We start from the raw sequence: 26,096 nt of genomic DNA on the forward strand, positions 1-26,096 counted from the left end.
GTTGTGTAGCAGCTGCATGCTTAGTAAGACTCTAGTGCTGGAAATCTAAGCTGGTATTCTGTTATATTCATGAAAGTTTGCTGGGATAGGCTTTGCATTGCATGGCTTCATACTGTTTGGGAAACTCCTGCATAGTGGCCCAGCATCTGTTGTGTTCTTCTTTCTAACTGGGTAAGTTTCTGTTAGAATATAGCAGAGAGACCTGGACACAAGTGGGGAAAGTTGTCCCGTGAAGGGCATTCACTTGAGTTCCATTGACTGGGACATTTCTCATCCAAAAAAAGAAAAAAAAGAAAAAAAACTGTTTGGGTGTGTTTTTAAGTAATCTATAACACAGAGCCTTTTGTGGTAATGAGACCCAGATTTCCTTCTGTGTCTGTATCCCTTTATGCAGGCATGATTTCTTGGAAAGGAGAGTCCATATGTCAAACACTGTCTCATTGAGAACGTGGAATGATTCCATAGATGCTGTGGCAATGATTAGAGTCTTAAATATTTTGTCCTGTCTGGATCAGTGGGTGCTTGGTTCCTTACCAAATCAGCTGCCTCAGTGATTGGGAAGGCAGGATGGTAAGAGCTTTTAGATCACTTATTGTACTTGGATGCATTTGAATATTAATAATTTGTCCAACATGTAAGTCAAAGAGACATTTTAATTTATAATGTTGTCATGGCCATTGTGAGTTTGTGGAATCTATTATCATAAAGATTACATAAAAGAGGCTAATGTAATTGTTTTGAGCATGCTTAAAATAGACTAGGCAAGACTAGGTTAGATATTTTAAATCCATTTTAAAACATTTTCAGCCTACAAGATTTTCAACTTGCAATGAATTTATCGGGATGTAAACCCATTGTAAACTGAGGAAGATCTGTAATGTAATGTGAATCAGACCCACATTATTATCTTAATTAACCAAAATAAATGCATGTCTGCGTCTTTTCAGCTTGAAAAAAAAAAAGACAAATTATATAAAAGATATATTATCACAAAAATTACTACACCCCCAGTAAATGTAGCTACCTACATTTAAAAAAACAAATAGGAAATATTTATTGTGAGGAAACTGCAGAATTTTGTTTTATTTGTAAGCCCGTTAAAACATTATTTTAATCAGGGCTTTTTTCCTTTACCTGAGTCTTAACAGCTTATTCCTGTTCTTCCCTGAACCCTCCCATTACCCCTTTAGCTTCTTTTCACCAACAAGCCTGTCATCTGTGACCTCTTTAACCCACAGAGCAGCATAAGGAACACAAGCCTCTGCTCTGCATCAGGTGTTAGGGACGTCATTAATGGTTCCGGGAAAAGCACACCCCAGAGAGCCAGGTTTTGGCTTTGGCAGGTAAAAAGTCTTTTAGATCTTGGAATGCTGGAAACCTTAAACCTTTCAGTTTTTTTAGCTAAAGTGATTGGCAACAGAATGTGACATCTAAGGTTTCGTGGCCAGCAATAGCCATAATTAACCACATGAGCTCACATTTTCCCACTGGAGATTCAGTGGTCTTGGGGTGATGAAAGTGACTTCCCTACCAGGAGGTGGTTTTCCTTTCGAGGGTATTGGAGTACCCGTGGGCCCTGTAATGCCTCACCCATGGTCCTTTTAAAATGCTTTTTAATATAAAGCTTCAATATTGGAAATCCAACACCATGGTGTTTAACTGTGAGGCTGTGACTGAGCACTATGGCCTGGAATGGGAAGCAACCCTAGGGTTTTTAATGGGTGAGTTGGGGGAGTCTTGTGGTAGAAATAATGGTGAGTGTGAATAACCAGAATCAAAGCTGATTTCCAGTATTACCCAGTTTTCAGTTTTTGCTATTTCTTTTTGGTTTTTCCTGTATGTATACAGGATTCTGTTAGAGATGCCCTTTTATGTTTAATTTAAACAAAATTATTTTATTGAAAGGAGGTAATGTTAGAAGACCAATTTTTGTTCTTTTACTACTTATGTAGATGTGTCCTTGAAACAGACAAATGTAATGCTTTAGTATTACCCTTTTAGTAATACAGAAAAATGGAGATGCTTGAGTGTTTAATGTTGGATAGGTTTTTTAAACATTCATAGTTTGCATTTGACCTGTTTGGCAGGCTAAGAGGCCCTCTGATTTTTGGAAGTTTTCAAATCCTTTCCTGTAGGTCATATAGGAAAATAAAAGCTTAGTATAAAGCACATATGCATGTGGGTGCTAAGTCACTCAGTCGTGTTCGACTCTGCAACCCTATGGACTCTCACCTACCAGGCTCCTCTTTCTGTGGAATTTTCCAGGCAAGAATACTGAAGCAGGTTGCAATTTTCCATTCTAGGGAATCGATCCTGACACAGGATTCGAACCTGCCTCTTCTGCTTGCCAGACAGATTCTTTACCACTGCACCTCCTGGAAATCCCAAAGCACACGAAGGAAAGTCCAAACTTAATGTAGTTTGTTCCTCATTACTTACTGAAAGTTTTCTTTTTCTTCCTCTTTTCCTCTCCCTTCAAAAGAGGATTCTTAAAGACCAAGTGCTTGTACTAATAGGAATATTTTAAACTTAATAAGCCCTATTCTTAAAGAAAACAGGAGGTGGGATTCAGCAACCTCTTTCAATGGACTCGTCCCAGCTGTGATTCCACGGATAGATACTTGAAGGGGCTGGGTTGTAGATACAATCTCTTACTCCCGCATTCCTAGTTTTTACTTACACAGCTTTGACTAACTCACTTATACCACTTGAATCTTATTTTTCTCATTTCTCAATTAGTAGCATCAGATTCAGTGATTTCTAAGGCTTCTCCCAGCTCTGATATTATATGATGATTAAACTATATTGTGATGAATTTACAGTGTAATTTTAGTCTCTGAGGTAATCTGATGTGCAGATTTCAACAGAAGTAAAGTATTGTAGTACTAAAGGTGCTTGAGTGGGACTGAACCAGGAGCACATGGTCTCTAAAAATAGTTAGTTCTTGTCAGTTAAGCCAGGCCCAGTAGTCAGTTGAAAGGAATGCTGTTTGATTTTTTTTTTTTTCATCAGTTTGATTTGAGAGAACATGTCACCAAAGATTCACAGACTTTTTATGTGTTTTTTGCTCTTATTAGAAAAGAGTGAAGAAACTGAAATAATAAACATGTGTCATATGCTTCTAGACTCCCAAGTTTAAATTGTTATGTATTCCACAGCAACGTTCTGCAACAGTATGGTAGAGTGCTAAAAGACAAAGGCCTTGGTGTCAGGTCAACTGCTATACTCGCTGTATTAGTTTGAACAGGTTCCTTAACTTCTTGAACCTTATTTTTTCATCTGTAAATTGAAAGAAATAGCATATAAAACATGCCCAGTTTATTAATTTTTTATGAATGAGTGACTGCCAGAAATAGAGCACCATGGTCAATTCCTAGCAGGAAAAAAAAAGTGTATAATAAAAGCTACCTATTTTTACAGTATGATCAAAGCATGTGTTTTGGGAGTCAAGTGTGGAGAATGTACTGAGTGGTATATGGCAATAGTGGCTTTCCTGTACAGTAAGAAGATAGTGCTTAGATGACCAGGTTTAAATATAAAAGAAGAACGTGGGAAATATTACTAACAATTGAAGTTAAAGTTACTCTTAGAAATCAGGAAATACTCAAGCCAAGGTCATCTCTATCATTTTAGCCTTTCTGTAGCCAGAAGTATTCCAGGTATGTGTTAAATCTGTGTGTCTGTGTCTGTGTCTGTGTCTGTGTGTGAGAGAGACAGAGAGAGAGAGAGAGACAAAGAGAGAACTTTTTAAAGTATTTTAAGAATATCATATACCAAGCAGTTACTTTTTTTCTCCCTTGGGGCAAGCTTAAAACTTCTTATTGCATTATTCTCAGTTCTGAATACTTGATTATTACTTCATAGGCAGTAGCAGAAATCTAAATGTTGAGTTAAAGATCTGTGATTTCTTATAAGATATGTACTGTAGGATACATGTATTCTTTTTCTGATACTTCCTTCCACCGAAATTATATCAATAGGACGTATTAATATATGAACAAAGTGGGTTTTTTACCTTTTACTATTGAAAACACTTTTTTTCTCTATCCTATCTCAAACATCACTGACTTATTTAAACAATGCTCTCTTTATGAATATTGAGAATGTACCCTATAAGGATGTGCTATGCTATTTCACTTCACCTTGGAATTAATAATGTTGTACAGTAGTATAACAGTACAACTATTTTGCTTGGTAAAGTAGTTAACGAATAAAATGTATGATGTTTATATAATATGCAATGTTTAAATCTCTGAAACTAATTTTCACATTGTATAATAGACTCAGGTATTATTTTTGGCATTAAAAATGCTGGGAAAGAAAGTATTGAAGACTAGACTGTACTAAGAACTCTAAAGATTATATATCAAATGTTAATCTCACCACATTAATTATTGGGAAATAGTTTTAAATATAGTAGATGAAATTTCAAATCTTATTAATATATTTAGATGTGTGTAAAATCATATAATTTAGATAGGTGAATAATATGTTTTCAATTATCTCTTATAAAATCTCTTGAAATTGATTCGTTATGATCTTGTGGCTACATTTATGAAGTAAATAGCTGTTTTCTGTTTCTCTGTTTTGAATTAACAGCAAAAGATGATGGGAGCATTGCTGTTGCCCTTGGTTATACTGCACATTTGGTATCCATGATCTCCTTTTTCCTACAAGTGCCCCTCAGATACCCTGTAATTCATAAGGGATCTAGATCAACAATCAAAGATAATATTAATGACAAGCTGACTGAAAAGGAGAGAGAGTAAGTATCCTTTTACAATATACTTTTAACATTGGGCCAGTATGAAGCATCAAGTGTATTAAAAATATAAAAGGTGACCTAGATTGTGGTAATTTTTGTATATCCTTTGTGTAGTGCTCCATTTCTTTTAAATAAAATGTAGACAGAATTGCTAGTGATAGCAAAATTGACCCATTCAAGTTTAATTTGCTTTTGTGAGGCAAGTATCGGGGCTTCCCAGGTGGCTCAGTGGTAAAGAATCCACCTGCCAATGCAGGAGATGCTGGAGATGCAAGTTCAATCCTTGGGTCAGGAAGAGCCCCTAAAGGTGGAAATGGCAACCCATTCCAGTATTCTTGCCTGTAAAATTCCACAGACAGAGGAGCCCGGGGGACTACAGTCCACAGGTTGCAAAGAGTTGGACACAGCTGAGTGACATGCATGCAGTAGTGGCCTTACAGAAAGCATTCTGAAGTATTCCCTCTCTTCTTTCCTGGAAGAGTTTGAGGTTTGCTGTTAATTCTTGTTTTAAATGTTTGTTAGAATTTACCAGTGGAGCCATGTGATTTTGTACTTTTCTTTGTTGGGAGGTTTTTGATTAGTGTTTCAATTATAGGTCTGTTCATATTTTTTATATATTCTTGACTCAGTTTAGATAATTTGTGTGTTTCCAAGAACAATACAATTTCATCTTAGGTTATGTAATTTGTTGGTGATAGATGTTCATAGTATTATTTTATAATCCTTTTCATTTCTGTAAGGTCTTTAATGATGTCTATTCTCATTTCTAATTTTAGCTGTTTGTCTTTTATTTTCTTATTGATGTGAAAAACTGATCTAGAATAAGAATTGATGGATCTTTTCAAAGAACTCGCTTTTTTATTTTGTTGATTTTATTATTTTTGTATTCTCTTTTATCTCCACTCTAATCTTTATTATTTCCTTCATTCTGCTAGCTTTGGGTTTCATTTTCTATTACTTAGAAGTAAAGTTAGGTTACTGATAGGAGAGCTTTCATTTTTAGTGTCAATGTTTATATCTTTAAACTTCTATTTCCACAATAAATTGTGGCATGCTGCATTTTTATTTTCATTCATCTCAAAGTATTTTCTAATTCCCCATGTGATTTCTTCAGTTAACCCATTGGTTGTTTTAAAAGGGTTTAGTTTTCACATTTGTGAATTTTCTAGTTTTCCTTCTGTTATTGAACTCTAGTTTAATTCCATTGTGATGGAGAAATAGATAGTTTGTATGAGTTCAGTATGTTTAAATTTATTAAGGCTTGTTTTGTTGCCTAATATATGGTTTGTCCTAGAGAATGTTGCACACATATTTGAGAAGAAACTATCTTCTATTGTTAGATGTAATGTTCTATGTACGTGTTAGTTTTGGTTCGTTTATAGTGTTGTCAAGTCTTAGATGTCCTTATTGATGTTCTGTCGAGCTATACTGTCCATTATTGAAAATGGAGTGTTAAACTCTCCAGCTATTACTGTAGGACTATTTCTCCTTCAATTCTGTCAATGTTTGCTTCTTTCATTTGGGGGTTCTGTCATTTGGTGCGTATGTTTTCAGATACTGTTTCTTGATGAACTAACCCTTTTATCATTATATAATGAACTTTTTTGCCTCTTGAAACAAGTTTGACCTAAAAACTATTTTGCCTGATATTAGCATGACTTCTCAGCTCTCTTTTGGTTACTGTATTTGGGAATATCTTTCCCATCTTTTCACTTTGAACATATTTGTGTCTTTGCATCTAAAATGAGTCTCATAGGCAGTATATAGTGGATCATTTTAACTCCTTTCTGCAGATCTTTGCCTTTTGATTGGAGAGTTTCCTTTACTTCTGTTTAACATAATTTGTGGTATAAAAGGACTTCCTTCTGCCATTCCCCAACCCCACCCCCCATATTTCTTAGACCTTTTTTGGGGCCTCATTTTCCTCCATTACTGCCTTTTTTTTTTCTTCATTGATTTTTTGTAGTGTACCATTTTGATTCCCATCTCGTTTCTTTTTCAGTGTATTTAAGATATTTTCTTATTGGTGACTCTGGGATTACAGTGAACATTTCTATAACAGTCTACTTTGAAATAATAGCCACTTAGCTTCATTAGTACTGGAGAAGGAAATGGCAACCCACTCCAGTGTTCTTGCGTGGAGAATCCCAGGGACGGGTGAGCCTGGTGGGCTGCTGTCTATGGGGTCACACAGAGTCGGACACGACTGAAGCGACTTAGTAGTAGTAGTAGTAGTAGCTTCATTAGTATGTAGAAACTCTGCTCCTCTGTGCCTCTGTTCCCTCACGTGTAGGTTCTTGTTGTCACTGATGACATCTTGATGCATTGTGTGCCCGTACTGCTGTCCTCTTAGTTTACCTGTGTAGTTATCTTCACTGGAGACCTTTGTTTCTTTGTTCAGTTTCAGGAACTGTGTAGTGTCCTTTCATTTCAACCAGAAGCCCTTAGCCTTCACCTCGTATAGTAAGCCTAGCAGTTAGCCAGAGGTGAAAGCCTAGGGTCTTCTCAGGTCTTCTCTGAGCATGCATTGTGTTCTGAGCATGTATACAACATCCTTTGTATTTTTAAAACCTTTTATCTATTTAATTTTTGTTTCTTATTGGAGTGTCGATTAACAATAGTGTGTTAGTTTCATGTGCACAGCAAAGTGATTCAGGTAAACATATACATGTATCTATTCTTTTTCTAATTCTTTTGCCACTTAGGTTATTACAGAATACTGAACAGATATACCTACAAAATACAGTAGGTCCTTGTTGGTTATCTGTTTTAAATACAGCAGTGTATACATGTCATTCTCAAACTCCTAATCTATCCCTCCCCTGACCCTTCACCCCTGGTAACCATAAGTCTGCTCTCTGTGAGTCTGTTTCTGTTTTGTAAAGAAGTTCATTTGTATCATTCTTCCAGTTCAGTTCAGTTCAGTCACTCAGCCGTGTCTGACTCTTTGCAACGCCATGAATCGCAGCATGCCAGGCCTCCCTGTCCATCACCAACTCCCGGAATTCATTCAAACTCATGTCCATTGAGTCGGTGATGCCATCCAGCCATCTCATCTTCTGTTGTCCCCTTCTCCTCCTGCCCCCAATCCCTCCCACATCAGGATCTTTTCCAACGAGTCAACTCTGCATGAGGTGGTCAAAGTACTGGAGTTTCAGCTTTAGCATCAGTCCTTCCAGTGAACACCCAGGACCGATCTCCTTTAGGATGGACTGGTTGGACCTCTTTGCAGTCCAAGGGACGCTCAAGTGTCTTCTCCAACACCAGAGTTCATTCTTTAAGATTCTTCATATAAGCTATATCATAAGATACTTGTCTTTGTCTGACTAACATCAGTTAGTCAGTAATCTTCATGTCCATCCATGTGGCTACAGATGGCATTATTTTATTCTTTTTTATGGCTGAGTAATAGTCCATTGTTATATGTACTATATTTTCTTTATCCATTCATCTGTCAGTGGATATTTAGGTTGCATCTATATCTTGGCTATGGTAAGCGATGGTGTGATGAACATTGCAGTGCATGTGTCTTTTCAAGCCATGTTTTTCTCTGGATATACGTTCAGGAGTGGGATTGTTGAATCATATGGCAATTCTGTTTTAGTTTTCTGAAGAATCTCCTTACTGTTTTGCCCAGTAGCTGCACCCACTTACATTCCCACCATAACTTCTGATTCCACAGTGTACTTTTGAATACACTCATTTCTGAAAGAAGTTCTCCTGAGCTGTTCCTCCCAGACTAGACAGTCTGTTGTGTGTCTCAGCCTTAATCTTTTGCCTAAGGAAGTAGTTAGGTTTGTTTGTTTGCCTTACTTCTTGAACATTGTCCTGTTTTTACTCTCTGAGTGAGTTCTGACTAGGCAAAACAAAGGCAAGTGCCTTGCATTCATCCTTCAGGTTGCCCCCAGACAAGTTAGGACAAACCAACACAAATTTTTTACTGTGCTGGTAAAAAAAATAAGATCTGCTCTGCTCCCTTAAGAACCAGGAGTCAGGGCCTCACCCTGGCAGTCTGCTGTCTGTAGGACCACTGCTGAGCTCCAGAGGAGGTGAGGGACAGGATAAGTAAAAATACTGCAAAGTGTTCCTTCTAATTTTGAGTTTCCTTTTTCTTGATTGATTGTTCAGCCAGTTGTGAACCTTTGATGGACAGTTTTTGCTTGATTTTCTTTTTTTCAGTGTTTCTCTAGGGGGACAAGTCCTTTGATCTACTTTACCATTTTTGCTGATATCATTCCATTTGTTCTTGTAATGATGAAAAATACTACTTATAAGGGATGAAGGGATCCCCTAGGTGATTTTAAGAGAGAATACCATAACCAGATATATCTTTCACAAAGATAACCTTGTAGTTTTGTGGAGAATGCCCACCGCTCCCAACTATCTCTTGGCTCCATATTAATAAAATTATGTATCTCTCCAGATTTTTATCACATTTGCTCTTGATGATCTACCTTAAAATAATAGTTTTGTAGGAAATTACTTTGGGAGTTTGAAGGAGGGTAACTCCTCAGAATGATAAATACTCTTTCTCCAGATCAGCTGTGCACTTTAATTTGTGAAGGAGCAGCTCAGCATGTGGGCACTCCTTGTAGTGTATGCTCCAGTGTGAGTAGTAGTGATGATTTGTTTATTGACTGAGTGATTTTCCTAAGCAGTCTGGGAAGACCAGTTAGATTTAGGTGATTACATTGCTCTTTTTTTTTTCCCCTTTGGCAGCCAGGATAACCACAGGAATTGCTTTTTAGTGAATGAATTTTATATTCTACCTCTGTCTTCCCCATTTTACTGAAACAAAAAATGTATTTTATTGATTCTAATGTAAGTACTTTTGACATCTTACTAATATTGCTAAAAATGAGATACATCTTCCAATTAATGGCATGATAGATATGGTGTTTTATCATATAAAAAAATAAAAAATGATATTTTTCTTATTGGTACATAAGTTAATAATTCAGTTCACAGTTGATGTTGTCTTATATTTTATGAACTGTCAAATATTTTCCTCTGGGGCAGTAAAGCACCTCAGATCCTTTTTGGAACAGCATCGATGTGTAAATATATCTCTAAATGCAAGTGCATTTATTAATTATGGTTGTTGATTGAATCAACCTTTCAGTTATTAGCCTGGATCACTGAAAGAGTGTGTTGATTTTGATGTGAACTTTTCCAGGGTATTAGGTAGAATCAGGTCTTCATGAGAAAATAGGAATTAAATGATACATTGGACAAATTATATTTAATGTAATAGGCCTAGGAATCCTCAGCTTCTGCCCTCTCTGATTACCTGTTGCTGCTCGCTATGGGCATGCGATACATTAGGGTTGAGAGCCCTGTTTAGCTAGTTTCACTAAACTAGGTTTTTTCCCTTCGTCTGGTCTGTTTGAAGCCCAGGTCTGGACTGACGCCTTGCCTAAACCATTACTTATGCACCTGCACACTGTAAAGGGGAACTCTGCAATCTTTGCTGCATTTCATTTTGAGGCTCAGACCACAAAACACAAAGGAATGTAGCCATAGTCCAGCTGCAATGTTCTTTTACCCCTTATTTCTTTTTTCACTGAGGACTGAAAAGTAGATTTTAAAGTGATTTTTGAAATAAAATGCATTGGTTGTTGTTATTTCGCTCCTATTACCTAATATTAGGTAATACATTCACAATAGAGCAGTGAAACAGTCATTGAGCTAGGACATAGCTGGTCAGAGCATTTGGCTTTTTCAAGTCCTCGAAAGATGTCTGACATTTTTTTTTGTTTTATTCTCAGAAGGAGAAATAGGGAGTGGTGTAAATTGGCAGGCACTTTTGAAACTTCCTGGCCTGTCCACCACAAGGTTTTTACAGATCTCTAAGAGCTGGTCAGCTCTTTTCCTCTAGTGGAATTATTGAAACAGAGAAATGTTAGTGCTGCTTTTCCCATTTCATGGATATTTTTGTGCTTATGTTTATTCCAATGGAAGATCTTGACTAAAAGGCCAGGAGTTGCCTTTTTTACTTGATTGATTCTGATTTCTTTTAAAAACAGAAAAAATTCTAGAGTACAAAGAAATTGTGATATATCCAAAATCAGATATTCATGGGCCCAGACCATAGTCACTGCATATGGATCTCCTGCTCATGAGAGAAGGAATAGTCTATTTTAATGATCTACCACCTTTTTTTGTGAGTGGGTGCATGTGGCGATCGTGCATACTTATCTATAAAGGAACTGGCTGGACAGGTCCCCAAGTCTGTGACTTGCGCCCCCTTGCAGCCACCTGGGCATGTCTGGATGTTTATGGATGTTTATCTTCCCCTTCAGCATAACCAGGTTGCATTTTGTCCGAGGGAAAGGGACAAAGAAATTTGCAAGTGGCAGTGATCAGACTGATTCCTATCTCTGTATTCCTACAGCCTGTCTCTTGACCTGGTAACACTGACCTGTTAATAAATGAATGAGAATTTTTTCTAGTGGCATCTCCTTGAATCAGTTAAAATACTTTGAATGTTATTTGCATAAGTAGCAAATTCTCCAAGGAGAAGGCAATGGCATCCCACTCCAGTACTCTTGCTTGGAAAATCCCATGGATAGAGGAGCCTGGTAGGCTACAGTCCATGGGGTCGCTAAGAGTCAGACACGACTGGGCGACTTCACTTTCACGCATTGGAGAAGGACATGGCAACCCACTCCAGTGTTCTTGCCTGGAGAATCCCAGGGATGGGGGAGCCTGGTGGGCTGCTGAATACGGGGTCGCACAGAGTCGGACACGACTGAAGTGACTTAGCAGCAGCAGCAAATTCTCCACAGCCGTAGTGACTGGCCCTTGGGATTTCATTGGCGTGTACTGAAGGCATAAATGTTTTCACACTGCTGTTATTTTCATACAGCTATAATTCTGACTCCTCACTCCTTTTTTTTACGTGCTTATTGCATACTTAAACACCCATGGACACATCTTACATTAAAAATTCTTTCCTGTAAACATTTTCAGCTTCTGTTTGCTAATCAAGCTGTTTTAATGTGAAGAGTTCAGAAGTGGTCACCGTTTTCACTAAATTGCCATATTTGCTTTCATGGTGTCCAGTTAAATTGGATTACCTCCTTCCAGAAATGGGAGATTTTCACATCATGCTTAGGCTTAAATTCTGTGGCTTTAATTTTCAAGTCTTCTTCTGTTTATCCTATAAATTAGAACACTCTTTGTAACCTTTCATCTTCATTTTATTATAGGTTGTTGTTCAGATGCTGGCATTTAAAGTACTCAGGAACTCAGACCTCAGATCTTTAAATTGAACAATGATTGTTACAACTTGAGGCAGTGGGTGAACCAAATGCTGTGGTTTTCTATTTTTTTCTTGTTGTGCAACTTAGAAGTATAATCAAACAAATATTTTTCAGGGTGACTAACCGAAATGAATAGAATTATTAGTTCTTTCAGGTGTTCCACTAGATTACAGAAATGTGTCCTAAGTTGAAAAATTGCCGTTCATGTGAAAGCTTTCCCAAATGTCTTCAGTACAGCTCCATTGCAACTACCTAAGGGTATACCGTAAAACAGAAATAGAAGGGAAAAAAATGTTTCTGTACCTGCTGAATTGTAGACATTGTGTTTTAGAACCAGACAAAATATTCCTAGGTCGTATGATTCAACCCGTCATTTCACAAATGAAGAAAGAGGTTGAACAATGAAGTAAGGACAGTAAGAAGTTAACTAAGCCTTCACTTTGATCTGTTCCACTGAGGAAATGAAGCCCAAGAGATGGTATACCAGTTGTAAGTGAAGTATTTTTAAGCAAACATCTTTTGGAGATGGAAGGCTTCCCCGGTGGCTCAGTGGGAAAGAATCCTCCTGCCAGTGCTCCCTGGGTGGGGAAGAGCCCCTGGAGAAGGAAATGGTAACCCACTCCAGTATTCTTGCCTGGAGAATCCCATGGACAGAGGAGCCCGGCAGGCTGTAGTCTGTGAGGTTGCGAAAGAGAGAGTTGGACGTAACTTAGTGACTAAGCAACAACGGCAGAGGAGATGGAAGAAATGTATTTATCAAAAAGGGGGCTATTTGTGAGACTGAAGTACCCCTTTCCTTTTTAGGGAAAGCTCACTGGTGAAAAATGCCTCGATGTAAATTCCTGAATATTATGTGGAGTTCCCATGCTAAGTTCTTATTGAAAACATTAATTATTTAAATCTTATTTATCTGTTGGTTCACTTAGACCTTTTTTTTTTCTCTAAAAGGTACAGTGCACAATGCTTCTCTTTTCTTCTCCCTTTCCTCAATTTATTTAAACTGGGCAGTTTTTTGTTCATTTTTTTAAAAATTTCTAATCACTTAAGGCTTTGAAGTTACATTGGGACTTCACGTCTAATCAAGAGTGACTGAGGAAGTGTCCTCCTTTCTTGGTTCACCTGGCATAATATCTGTGGCAGTAGGTTATCATGAGGTGTAAATGAAGCACAGTGCTTGGCACATAGAAGATGCTCAATAAAATTTTCCAATTACTCTTACCTATACATTGAGCTTTGCAACAGGAATTCCAGGCAGCTGTGTAATTTCTTTTTCTCCCCCCCCCCCCCCGCTAATTCTGGGTGCTTAAAGGGAAAGTTGACCTAAGAAAAGGTTATTGTTGTTAAATCGTGTTTGACTTGACTCTTCTGTGACCCCATAGACTGTAGCCCACCAGGCTAGACTCCTCTGCCCATGGGTTTCCCAGGCAAGAATACTGGACTGAGTTGCCATTTCCTTCTCTAGGGGATCTTCCCGACCCAGGGATCAAACCCATGGCTCCTGCATCAGCAGGTAGATTCTTTACCACTGAGCCACCAGGGAAGCCCAAGAAAAGGTTAAGGAAAATTTAAAATGCAGGCCCCATAGCATAGTACTAGATTTTGTTTTCTAGAAACACCAGGAGGTACAGCATCTTCGTCAGTGGTGTGAATGGAGAGGACTAATGAAGTTTCCCAGAGCACAAGGGAAAAAAGAACTATTGCAGATGTTAAGGCTTGTCTCTTTTTCTTCACCTGCTCAGGGAGTTTACTGCCTTATTTACACTAATGAGTCAAGTAAATGTCTGTGTTTCGAACCTATCAGTATAGTAAATGCTGAAGCCCTTATTCTTAAAAAGAAATGTGGATCATGTTCAAATAATTCAACAGTTCCCAACCCGGCCCTCTACTTACTCTTTTTAGTCTTGTCCCAAGTTCTCTCTGTTCCTGACCTGTGCTTCAGTCAAACTGTTGCTTTCCAAACACATCACATTATTTCCCACTTGATACTCTTTGTCCTTACTATTCTACTTATCTAGAATGCCTTCCCTAGCCATCTCTAGGATCATAATTGTGGTTGTACTTAAAGCCTTTCCCTTATTTAAAATTTTCCTCATAAAGTCTTTCTTAATTCCCCATAGTTTGATGGACTGTAATAGCCTTCGGTAATCCTATGAAGAATTCTCTCTCTATAGTACCTCAGAAATGAACTATGTTGATATATGTTCTCATTTCTTTTTAACAGCAATTCAGTGATACAAGTATTTGTTTTATTCTTGTCTGAAATATTTTCAGTGTAGAAACTGCATCTTACTTGGCACGAAACTCATTCCATTGCCTTACCGAGAGCCTTGTATTGTGTAAACACTCAATAAATATTTTTTTGAGTTGAATTAGGAGAGCAAAAGGGATGTTACTTTTGCAAATGCTATTAAGTAATCTGACACTCCACGTTCTAGCCCATAGTTTTAACTCTAGATGCTCTGGCCAGGACAACCCTTATTTCATACACTCCCTTAGGACCGAGAAGCTATTAACTTCAGTGCCTGTTGTAATCCAAGGCACAGGCAGCAGTGCTGATGGGGTTATGTTTAGGAGTGAGAGCAGAGAGTGTGTTTTAAATGAAGAATCCCCATGGAAATTTAGGCAGGAGAGATCAACAGAATAAAAATGCAGAAGGTGGTTGCTGGGTGAAACAGGAAATGAACACCTTATGAAGATTAGGCATTCCACTGAGAAAGGGGAAATGTAGAAAATGAGTCAAAAGTAATTGTGCAGCCATTTCATCACTGATACTTGAGAGCACGCTGTTGGGTGTGTTGTTTTTAATGAAGTGTGCTTTTATAGTGCTGATGTTATTATCTGGATGAGGAAGTCTTCTCTAGTATTATTGTCATCTCAGCTTTCTGCAACCAACTAAATTAAAATACAGTAATGTAATGAGTCAGTGGAATAAAAAAGAAAACCAGATGACTCTGACATGTGACCCAAAGTTGAACTTACTGCTTTTCTGGTTCACACTGTATTCCAGTCAGAGTAAAGAGGTTCGATGTAATGCTTTGGAGAAAAAGGGAAGGTAGAGGAATAATATATTTAGTTAATCGTGGGCTATGTCATGGGTTAAAGATTGCTACATTATTAGAATATCTGAGATCAGTGTTTCTCAACAGGAGGTCCCCAGAGCCTCACTGAGTTCTCCAGGTAGCATGGACTGGCCTTCTCCAGTCTGTTATTATTGTGTATCATATGACAGCATAGATGCTTTGGGTTCTGATATGAATTAATCATTTACTCTAATAAATAAGACTTTATTGATAGTACACTGGGGCTTCCCTGGTGGCTCAGCTGGTAAAGAATCTGCCTGCAGTGCAGGAGACCTGGGTTCGTTCCCTGGGTTGGGAGGATCCCCTGGAGAAGTGAATGGCTACCCACTCCAGTTTTCTGGCCTAGAGAATTTCATGGACTGTATAGTCCATGGGGTCACAAAGAGTGGGACATGACTGAGCGACTTTCAAAAGAGACTGCATTGAAAGTAGCTCTTTCTTTCCTTTAATTCTTTTGTGTGTGTGTGTGGCTATGCTGGGTCTTGGTTGCTGCGCACAGCTTTCTCTAGTTGTGACGAGCAGAGGCTGCTCTTTGGTTGTGGTGGGTGGGCTTCTCATTGCGGTGGCTTCTCTTGTTGCAGAGCGCGGGCTCTAGGCGTGCGGGTTTCTGTCATTCCCACGTGTGGGCTCAGTTGTTGTGGCACATGGGCTTTGTTACCCCGTGACATGGGGAATCTTCCCAGAACAGGGATTGAACCCCTGCCCCCTCCATTGGCAGGCAGATTCTCATCCACCAGACCACCAGGGAAGTCCTCCTTTAATTCTTATGTTTGATTTTTGGTAGGCAAGCAACAAGGGATATGAGGATAATTATATCAAGTCAGAAAGTTTGGAGTAAATGATTTGTGGAAGCTTTTGGTTTCCTGAAGAAAAAAATGGATAGAAGGAGTAAGAAAATTATTTTTAGGTAGATATGAACTATTTTAACTTCCCAAAGTATCTTATGATAATAGTTCTGTAGACAGTTTTCTAGGGGTAACATTTATGTCCTGGACAATAGTACATTATACAACAAAGTAATGTAATTCTTTGAACCACATAGTTCTATTCACTGCCATGTTTTAGACCTCTCCCTACAATAATTTAGTTATAAGATCACCAAATGTAACCTCTGAATCAGATTAAATAATCAATTGATTTTCAGAGTGTTTTTCTTCTCTAATTCCTTGAAAAATTGATATGAAAGTTAATTCACATATAGTTAAATCACAAGAGATAAATTACAAAAGGTGACATCACTGAAGTCAAACCATACGTGGAGGCCTAGTACATATTTGTCACTGCACAAGATGCTGGCATTAGGTAAAATTACTCAGCTGTCAAAGTGGTATCAGGGATGGAGAGCAAGTCAGTAGACAGTTATCCTCAGCATTCTAAGGCTCATGTTAAAAATACATGGGGTTGAGTAGTCAGCAAAAGTATGTTTTAGGAAGTGGCCCTAAATGTCTGAGCCACTGAGTGTGGAAGAGCCTTGGAAGCTGCCCAAGCAGACTAAATAACAGCGGAAACACACATACCCGGTACAGATAGGTATTGCACCTTTCCATTGATCAAAGCATCCAGTTTCTCACTCAGCCTGGTGAATGACTTCACTGTACGTTGCTCAGCAGTTTTCTCTTAGGCATAAATAAAAGAAACGTCAATTAATAATTCAATCCTTAGTGGACATAAAAATGAAAATTACTTTCAAAGATGATTAGGTTTGAGTGTTTAAATATCAACATACAGATATTCATTTATTCAGAGCATAGTAATATATAAAGTGTTCTGGATCACCAAGTGGTCATAATAAATATGTGACTACTTTGACTTAAACATATATTCACTTCCATGTATAATTCTTTAACAGGGATAAACTATATTGCACGTAAATAATAAAAGTATTCTAAACTTAAGAAAGGAGAAACTGTGGCTTCCCACTTTCACTTTTCTGAAAGAACTGTGGTGTCAGACGTATCTTGAACCAGTTTATTTCACCTCACTAGTCTCAGTGTGGGCTTCCCTTGTGGCTCAACTGGTTAAGAATCCACCTGCAATTCAGGAGACCTGGGTTTGATCCCTGGGTTGGGAAGATCCCCTGGAGAAATGCAAGGCTACCCACTCCAGTATTCTGGCCTGGAGAATTCCATGGACGGTATAGTCCATGGGGTGGCAAAGATTTGGACACGACTGAGAGGCTTTCGCTTTCACTAGTCACCGTGTACTCATCTGAAAATGAAGATAATGGCTTTAGAGAAATGTGAAGAATTAAAGAGGGAATTTATATAAAATTACCGTTGCAAATAATAGTCACTCAGTAAATATTTATATATTGAGTGATAATAGTAAGTAGAAATGAGAAATTTGAAAAGCCCATACCTTCTGATTCAGAAAAGATCTCTTTATAAATCACAGAAACATACAGACCTTAATATGGGAAATGATTCATATATTTAATTTCATTTTTTAAACTTAACTATAGCAAAAGAAGACAAAATAGAAAGATAAGCCACTTATCAGGAGAAGAGATTTATGTCATAAAGATTTAACCAAGGATCGGTATTCAAGATACATAAGCAGAACCTTTATATATTAATACGAAAAGGAGCAGTCAACCGCATAGTAACATGGACATAGTACATTAGGAAACTGTTACAGAAGAACAAAACCTGAATTTCTAATAACATAAGAAAAAACTCCTCGGTCTCACTAGTGATCAGGAAAATGCAAATTAACTCCACAAGAGAACCATTTCACGTCAATCAACCTGGCCAAAAAGAGAATGTCTGTTCAGTACCTAATTTGGTGAGCATATAGAAGAAAAGGAACTTTCATCCGTTGTGAGAGTTTCAATTAGTTTGTATATTTCAGAGGGCAGTTTGATAATAGAGTTAAATCTGCACAAACCTTTCTCAACCTAACAACCTCACTCCTGCTTATATATTAGATTCTTGAGTAGCTTTTGCATATATGTAGTCTACTAATATTTATTGTGTCTATATTATATAGATAATTATTCAAATTATTTCTTGGTTACTTCAGTTATTCTGTATTGGAGTTATTCACAATTATATAGCTAGTATTTAATTTTTTTTAAGTGCCTGTATCCTTTTGTACGATTCCTCTCAGGGTCTCTACTACAGTGAAACATTATTTTCTATTTTTCTTAAAGCTACTTTCTTTAAGACTAGAATATATGTTGCTTTGTATACAGCTTCTCCTTTCTCATTCCTTGCACAGGGTTGATGCAGTGGGTTTTTTTTTAATTCATATCATTTCATGCATCAGTTCTTGACTCATATTCATTTATACTAGTAATCTTCTGTATTTCCTTTTGAGCAAATACTGATGATAATCATGCCTCAAATTTTGAGTGCTACTGATTTATATTATTGGAAACCTTTTTAAAACTTAACGAAAGAATTAATTCTTCCAATACTGCTTGTTAGTAACTCCCATTAATATAAATGATGACTCCCAGGTTCATGATGTGGCGAGTCTAGTGATGAAAAATGTAGAAGTGTTAACTGTAGTTAGTTATAGAAATTTACTGCTGTAAGTTAATTAAACACCAGTAAGCAACAGGAGCATTTCATTTAATTTGTGTAAATGTAAGGTTGGTAACCTACTGAGAAGTGGCAAGTCTCTTGGAGTTTGATTGTCAGCTATACTAAACCTGTTTAAAATGTGTAGATGATGACTGAATTTATTGAGACAACTTCTGTTGTAAGATATCCCATAGAGGGGATATTTATTTTTGAGTGTACAGTAGCATAATTTCATCATTTCTGACTTTATGGTTGCTAGAGGAAAAACTTCTTAGAATTCACCTCCTAATACTGAATTCGCTAAATCAGGTTCAGTGCGAGAGAGTCAGGATTTTCTTTTATTATTTTTCTGGTTCCTATATGATTTGTGATCTCTGCATAAATCACAAAATGAGAGATTCATAAATAGGTTAAAGAGGAATTTGGTAAATAGCATATAATTTTCCTTCGCAGACTTCTAGGAGAGATGCTAAGCAGTATTCCATCCTAAGGAGATACAGGTTGTCACATTTAGTTGGAGAAGTTTCTCTTCTCATGTTGTATCATTTGGGGGAGCCTATCTGTCTTTTTAATATGCAATTTGGAATAGTATTTGTGCTATCAAATTCAATGTGGTTGAATCTAGAGATTGTCCTACTGAGTGAAGTAAGTCAGAGGAAGACAAATACGATAACACTTATATATGGAATTCTAAAAAGGGGGGAGGGGGGCTCATGTTTGGGAACTCATGTACACCCGTGGTGGATTCATGTATGGCAAAACTAATACAGTATTGTAAAGTAAAATAAAATTAAAATTAAAATAAAAAAAGGGTGTCCAAATGAACTTATCTACAAAACGGAAATGGAGTTACAGATGCAGAAAACAAACTTATGGTTACCAGGGGATGAAAGAGATATATATTGGGAGATTGGGACTGACATATGCACACTGCTGCTGCTGCTGCTAAGTCGCTTCAGTCGTGTCAGACCCTGTGTGACCCCGTAGACAGCAGCCCACCAGGCTCCCCCGTCCCTGGGATTCTCCAGTCAAGAACACTGGAGTGGGTTGCCATGTCCTTCTCCAATGCATGAAAGTGAAAAGTGAAAGTGAAGTCGCTCGGTTGCATCTGACTCTTCGCAACCCCATGGACTCCAGCCCACCAGGCTCCTCCATCCATGGGATTTTCCAGGCAAAAATACTGGAGTGGGGTGCCATCGCCTTCTCTGCATATGCACACTACTGTATGTAAAATAGATAACTGATAAGAGCCTACTGTATAGCACAGGGAATTCTAGTTAGTACTCCGTAATGGTCTGAGAAAAGAATGTAAAAAGAGTGGAACTATGTCTAGGTATAACTGATTGACTTTGCTGATTGACAGCTGAAACTGTCACAACATTGTAAATCAACTATACTCCAGCAAATTTTTTAAAAAATACTAGTTCAGAAAGTTCATAGTATCAGAATTACAAACAGTGAAATTAACCTGCTCACCTGTTCACTCATTCTTCAAATGTTTAGCAAGTGTATCCTGCCCAACAGACATTTTTCTAGGTATTTGAATTATAGTAATGAGCAGCATCAAGAGTTAAAACCATCTTTTTTTCTTTTTAAAATAAATGTTTAGTTTAAAATCAGTTCTGTAAGGGCTAGATGTTTTTATAGACAGATACAGACTAAGAGAGTGTATTATCTCAGCCCATTATCTGATTTGTGTTGGTCCTTTTATTCAGTAACACTCCTTTCTTTACCTGGTATGCCCTTGTCTTAGGACCACATTGCAAGATTCATCCCTGGGAGAGCGGGGGAAAAAAAAAATCTGATTTTGAACAGAGAAAGATATGGCTGGTTGATTGGTGGTTTGTGATGAAATTAATTTCAACAGCCATTTTGTCACTAAGAGTAAAGGCCCAGTTATTAACTAGACAGTACTTTTTAAAGTTTTAGGACCAACTTACAAATTACTAACTGAGAATATCTATTTTAGTTTTTTGGCTTTCAAATGAAAATAACATGATTATGCTTAAATGACCCAGTATTCAATCCCTGTAAAAATACACTGACATCAGGACCTGTTTGTTTGACAAGATTAATTCAGAGGAACAATAGTAGTGTTTACTCACTCAAAACTAGCCAATGAAATAAAAGCTATAAATATTAAATTATCAGTGATTCATTGTTATCAATGTTTCACTCATGCGTGTACCTGAGTGTACATATGTATACACAGAGCAACATCAGATAATCCTAGAAAAACATCCATTCCTAGAACTCAGATAATCATCATGTTCACCAGATGTCTTTTGAGGAAAAGATTCCTCTTTTCTCTATTGTGTTTCAAACACTTGAACTCCTGGAAGACACTAAAAATCAATGTGAGTACAGATACACTTGAAGATTGCCCAATCTCTATCTTCATCTAAGAATCATACATACTGAAGGTTAAATTCTTTATAGCTCTTTCAGTCATCTCTTTTGCTACTTTAATCTTTTATAAAATATCCTGAGGGTAGGAAATCCAAAGGGTTATATATCCATGGATATACAAAGGAAAAAAAGTCAAAAAATAGGAGAATATACGTCTAAGGAAATAATAATATTTTTAAAAGGACTTCTAAAAATTTCAGAATTTCCAAAAACAAAGGAGGAAATAGCATCCAAAAAGAAAAAGAATGAGTCTGTGAGACAGAAAAAGGTAGTTGTGACTCGTAAAACATAGAAAAAATATTTTAAAACCTTCATAAATAGTAGACTAGACACACTTCAGAAACTTTGTGAACAGTAAAGTAGAAATGAAAACATTACCCATTATGCAGTCCAAAGAGATAAAGAGATATATGAAGCCAATTATAGGGCATAGGGGTTAATAGAAAAGTGTCAACATGGATCTAATAGGGATCCTAGGAATAGAGATTAGGGGGAATGGCAGTGAAGAAGTAGTATTTAAAAGTGGCTGAGTAAGAAAAATAGAGGAAATTATGACAACAAAAAAGGAGACACTTATAGATACAGTAGAGATTGAAAAATCATTATATACTATGGACAGCTTTTAATAAGAGTGGAAATTTTTAGAAATATAACTAAATTGATTTATAAAGAGATGGAAAACAGAATGCGACCTGTCTCCAGAGTCTCATAGAATAGATAACTGGTTGTTGTTGTTCAGTCACTAAGTTGTGTTGGACTCTTTGTGACCCCAGGAACTGCAACGTGCAAGGATTCCCTCTTCTTCACTATCTCCTGGAGTTTGCTCAAATTCATGTCCGTTGAGTCAGTGATGCCATCTAACCATCTTATCCTCTGTAGCCTCCTTCTCCTCTTGCCCTCAATCCTTCCCAGCATCATGGTCTTTTCCAGTGAGTTGGCTCTTTGCATCAGGTGGCCAAAGTATTGGAGCTTCAGCTTCAGCATTAGTTCATTCCAGTGAATATCCAAGGTTGATTTCCTTATCTGATTGGTTTGATCTCCTTAGTGTCCAAGGGACTCTCAAGATTCTTCTCCAGTACCACAGTTTGAAAGCATCAATTCTTCAGCACTCTGCTTCTCCATGGTCCAGCTCTCACATCCATACATGACTGCTGGAAAACCATAGCTTTGACTATATGGACCTTTATTAGCAGAGTGATGTCTCTGCTTTTTAATATGCTGTCTAGGTTGGTCACAGCTTTTTAAAAGCAAGCGACTTTTACTTTCATGGCTACGGTCACTGTCCAGAGTGATTTTGGAGCCCAAGAAAATAAAATCTGTCACTGTTTCCCCCATCTATTTGCCATGGAGTGATGGGACTAGATGCCAAGATCTTAGTTTTTTAGAATGTTGAGTTTTAAGCCAGCTTTTTCACTCTCCTCTTTCACCCTCATCAAGAGGCTTTTTAGTTCCTGTTTGCTTTCTGCCATGAAGTGGTATCATCTGAAAATCTGAGGTTGTTGATATTCCTTCTGGCAGTCTTGACTCCAGCTTGTGATTCATCCAGCCTGGCTTTTCACGTGATACACTCTGCAAATAAGTTAAATAAGCAGGGTGACAATATACAGCCTTGATGTATTCCTTTCCCTATTTGGAATCAGTCTGTTGTTCCATGTCCAGTTCTAACTGTTTCTTCCTGACCTGCATACAGATTTCTCAAGAGGCAGGTCAGGTGGTCTGGTATTCCCATCTCTTGAAGAATTTTCCAGTTTGTTGTGATCCACACAGTCAAAGGCTTTGGCATAGTCAATAAAGCAGAAGTAGATGCTTTTCTGGAACTCTCTTGCTTTTTGATGATCCAGTGGATGTTGACAGTGTGATCTCTGCTTCCTCTGCCTTTTCTAAATCCAGCTTATACATCTGGAAGTTCTTGGTTCACATACAGTTGAAGTCTAGCTTGAAGGATTTTGAGCATTACCTTGCTAGCTTGTGAAATGAGCCAAAGAATCTGCCTGCCAATTCAGGAGACTCAGGAGACATGGGTTCCATCCCTGGGTCAGGAATATCCCTTGGAGTAGGAACTGTCAACCCACTCCAATGTTTTTGCCTGGAAAATTCCATGGACAGAGAGGCCTGGTGGGCTAAATGGTCCATGGAGTTGCAAAAGTGTCGGCCATGACTGAGCAATTCACACACGTAGCAGTCTTTTTTTTTTTTTTTTGGCTACCCTGGTGGCTCAGACAGTAAAGAATCTGTCTGCAATGTAGGAGACCTGGGTTCAGTCCCTGGGTTGAAAGATCCTCTGGAGAAGGGAATGGCTACCCACTCCAGTATTCTTGCCTGGAGAATTCCATGGATAGAGGAGCCTGTCGGGCTGCAGTTCATGGGCCACAAAGAGTCAGACATGAGCAACTAGATATCTGGACCAACACTGAAAATGTAGTATTAAAAAAAGAATCTTAAAAGTATCTATTAGTTAACACTAAAATAAGGAATACTTAGGTCAAAAACTGAGTGACGGCAATAACCTAAAGAGGCATGGTAAGCAAACTTCTGCCTTGAAGGCATTTAATAAACAACCCGATCAGGACAATATGAAAAACAAACTAATAGACAAATCAATTTATGGACATAAATACAGAAATACAAATTAAAATGCATGCAAGCTGAATCTAGCAGTTCAGAAGAGTCCGTGGTTCAGCCTTAAAGTCTTCTACATCATTTACTCATTAAGAGAAATATCATATAGTTGTTTTAATAAATGCAGGAAAAGCATTCAATAAAATTCAACACTTATTTAGAAAGGCAATAATGGGTTTTGATTAGGAGCATAAACTGTGGAACCACATGGCATCAGTTTTATTGTGTCCAGTTGGCAGAATTGAAAACAGCCCTCCAGTTCCCACTCTCCTGATATACATGCCCTGTGCACTTCCTTCTTCTTGGGTGTGACAGGACTTACATAATGGAGTGAATGAATGGAATTAATATGATGGAATTTCACTCCCATGATGAAGGCCACTAATCATTTGAATTTTAAGTTAGTATTAAAGGAGATTATCTGGTGGGCCAGATCTGATCAGGTGGCCCCCCGAAAGAGCCTAGAGGTAGTGACAGATACTCCTTGCTAACCTGCAGACATGCAGACTGCTATGCTGTCAACTGCTTATGGAGCATGCCATGTGGCTAAGCCATGAGGCAACCTGTAAGAGCGGAGAGTGAAATCCGCCTGATGGCTCACAAGGAACTTGCTCAGCCCTACAACCACAGGAACTAAATTCTGCTAACAAGCTGAGTGAGTGGGCAGAATGATGCTGAGCTATACATGAGAGCACAGCCTGGCCAATGTCTTGATTTTGTGCTTGTTAGATGTTGGGCAGAAAAGTCAGCTATGTTTTGCATGGACTTTTGACTACAGAAAATATGAGTAATAAATGAGTAGTTTTTTAAAAAATTTAGGTGTGATTGACCTATAACATTGCATTAGTTTCAGATATACAATATAATGATTCAATATTTGTATATGCTGAGAATTAATCATTATAGTAAGGCTAGTTACCATCCATCACCATACAAAATTACGATTTTTCCCTTGTAATGAAAACTTTTGAGATTTATGATATATGTTTTAATCTGATAAGTGTTTTATATTTCTTTAAAACAGTAATAGGAAACTATTTCTTTAAAACAATAATAGGAAGCCACTACACTATGTGACCTTGGGCAGATTATTTGTCTCCCAATGCTTTATTGTCTGTAAAATGGAGATAATAATAGTACCCACCTGGTTAGGAGTCTGTGTGGATTAAATAAGCCAATATATGAAAAATATATGTGGCATTTAGTAAAGCCTCAAATGATTGCAAATAGTAGTATCAGTTGTTGTAAAACTAGAAAAAAACAGAATTTCCTTAAAATGATAAAGAATAGTTATCAAACCTATAGCAACTATTAGGTTAAATAATATTTCCATGAAAGTCAAAAAGCAGATTAGGATGCTAATTATTATCTTTAGAATAAGATGTTATACTTGACATCCTGGTCTGTGTAATTAATAAAGAAAATAGATGAGGTATAAATATTTTAAATGGATAAATTTTTACCAATATGAATATTATAATATAAAAAATGTGAGGGAATCTGTAAACTATTAGAATTAGAAAATTAGCACATTTGTTGGATATAAGATCAACATGAAAATTAATAAGATTTTATATACCAGTAATAACCAAATAGAAAGTGAGTACCATATGAGTACCTTGTGATATATTTAATAAAAATGTGAAAGACCTTTATCAATAAAAAATGTAAAGCATTATAAAAATGATAATGAAGGACATGAAAGATAGAAATGAATGAATGTGTGTATATATATATATATATATATATATATATATATATATGTAGTTGGTTTAACTAGGTCGTCTGCTACTCTGATTTATGTGAAAGTATATCAGAAACTAATTTGGCTAGAAATAAATAGGATATTCAAGTACTTTTTGGAAACGGATTTTTTTGTCCAGAAAATCATTGGAGATCCCTTTTTCCTACCAAGATGCAGTTTAAAAAAATTCCTTTTATAAGTTAATGAGTGAAAACTTTAGCATGTAAGTAGCAAAAGAAAGGAAGGAAAGAAGGAAGGATGGGACACAGACAATAGAAAAAGCTTTTGGTTCAGTAGTTACGGTAAACAGCCCAATCAAAGGATTATGAAAGGATATTAATACCATCAGAGTTCAGCCAGGTAAGCAGAATCACTATGAATATTATGGTATACGGGAATTATTATAGGAGTAAGATATTATAAAATTGTAGGAGAAGCTGGAGAAGAGTCCAAAAGGGGGAGTTGGAAGACTAGAGAAAGTCACTAACCAGTTCTACAGAAGCTTGGTGCAGGTGGACAGCTCAGGCCAGGAAATGGGAAGCAAGATCTAACCAGCTGCTGAGTGGAACCCCAAAGGAGATCAGGTGAGGAGACGTCTATGGAAGACTGTAACCACTGCATTTGTTAGTGGGCCTGGAGTCACTGTTTGTCAGCAGCACCAGCAGTTGGGAACAAGAGCTCATTGCA

The 26,096-nt window shown here is 37.4% G+C and overlaps 1 protein-coding gene across 2 annotated transcripts in view; it reads left to right on the top strand.

Annotated features, from left to right (window-relative positions):
• Positions 1-26,096, top strand: part of UVRAG (UV radiation resistance associated) — a 324,277-nt gene that overhangs the window by 195,389 nt on the left and 102,792 nt on the right. For both annotated transcript variants that reach the window (XM_052652384.1, XM_052652385.1), the window contains exon 12: positions 4,600-4,765. In XM_052652384.1, coding sequence (XP_052508344.1) covers positions 4,600-4,765 — 166 coding nt within the window. The remainder of the gene's footprint in view (positions 1-4,599; positions 4,766-26,096) is intronic.

Source organism: Budorcas taxicolor, chromosome 15 (assembly GCF_023091745.1).
Source record: "Budorcas taxicolor isolate Tak-1 chromosome 15, Takin1.1, whole genome shotgun sequence".
In the NCBI taxonomy this organism is placed as follows: domain Eukaryota; kingdom Metazoa; phylum Chordata; class Mammalia; order Artiodactyla; family Bovidae; genus Budorcas; species Budorcas taxicolor.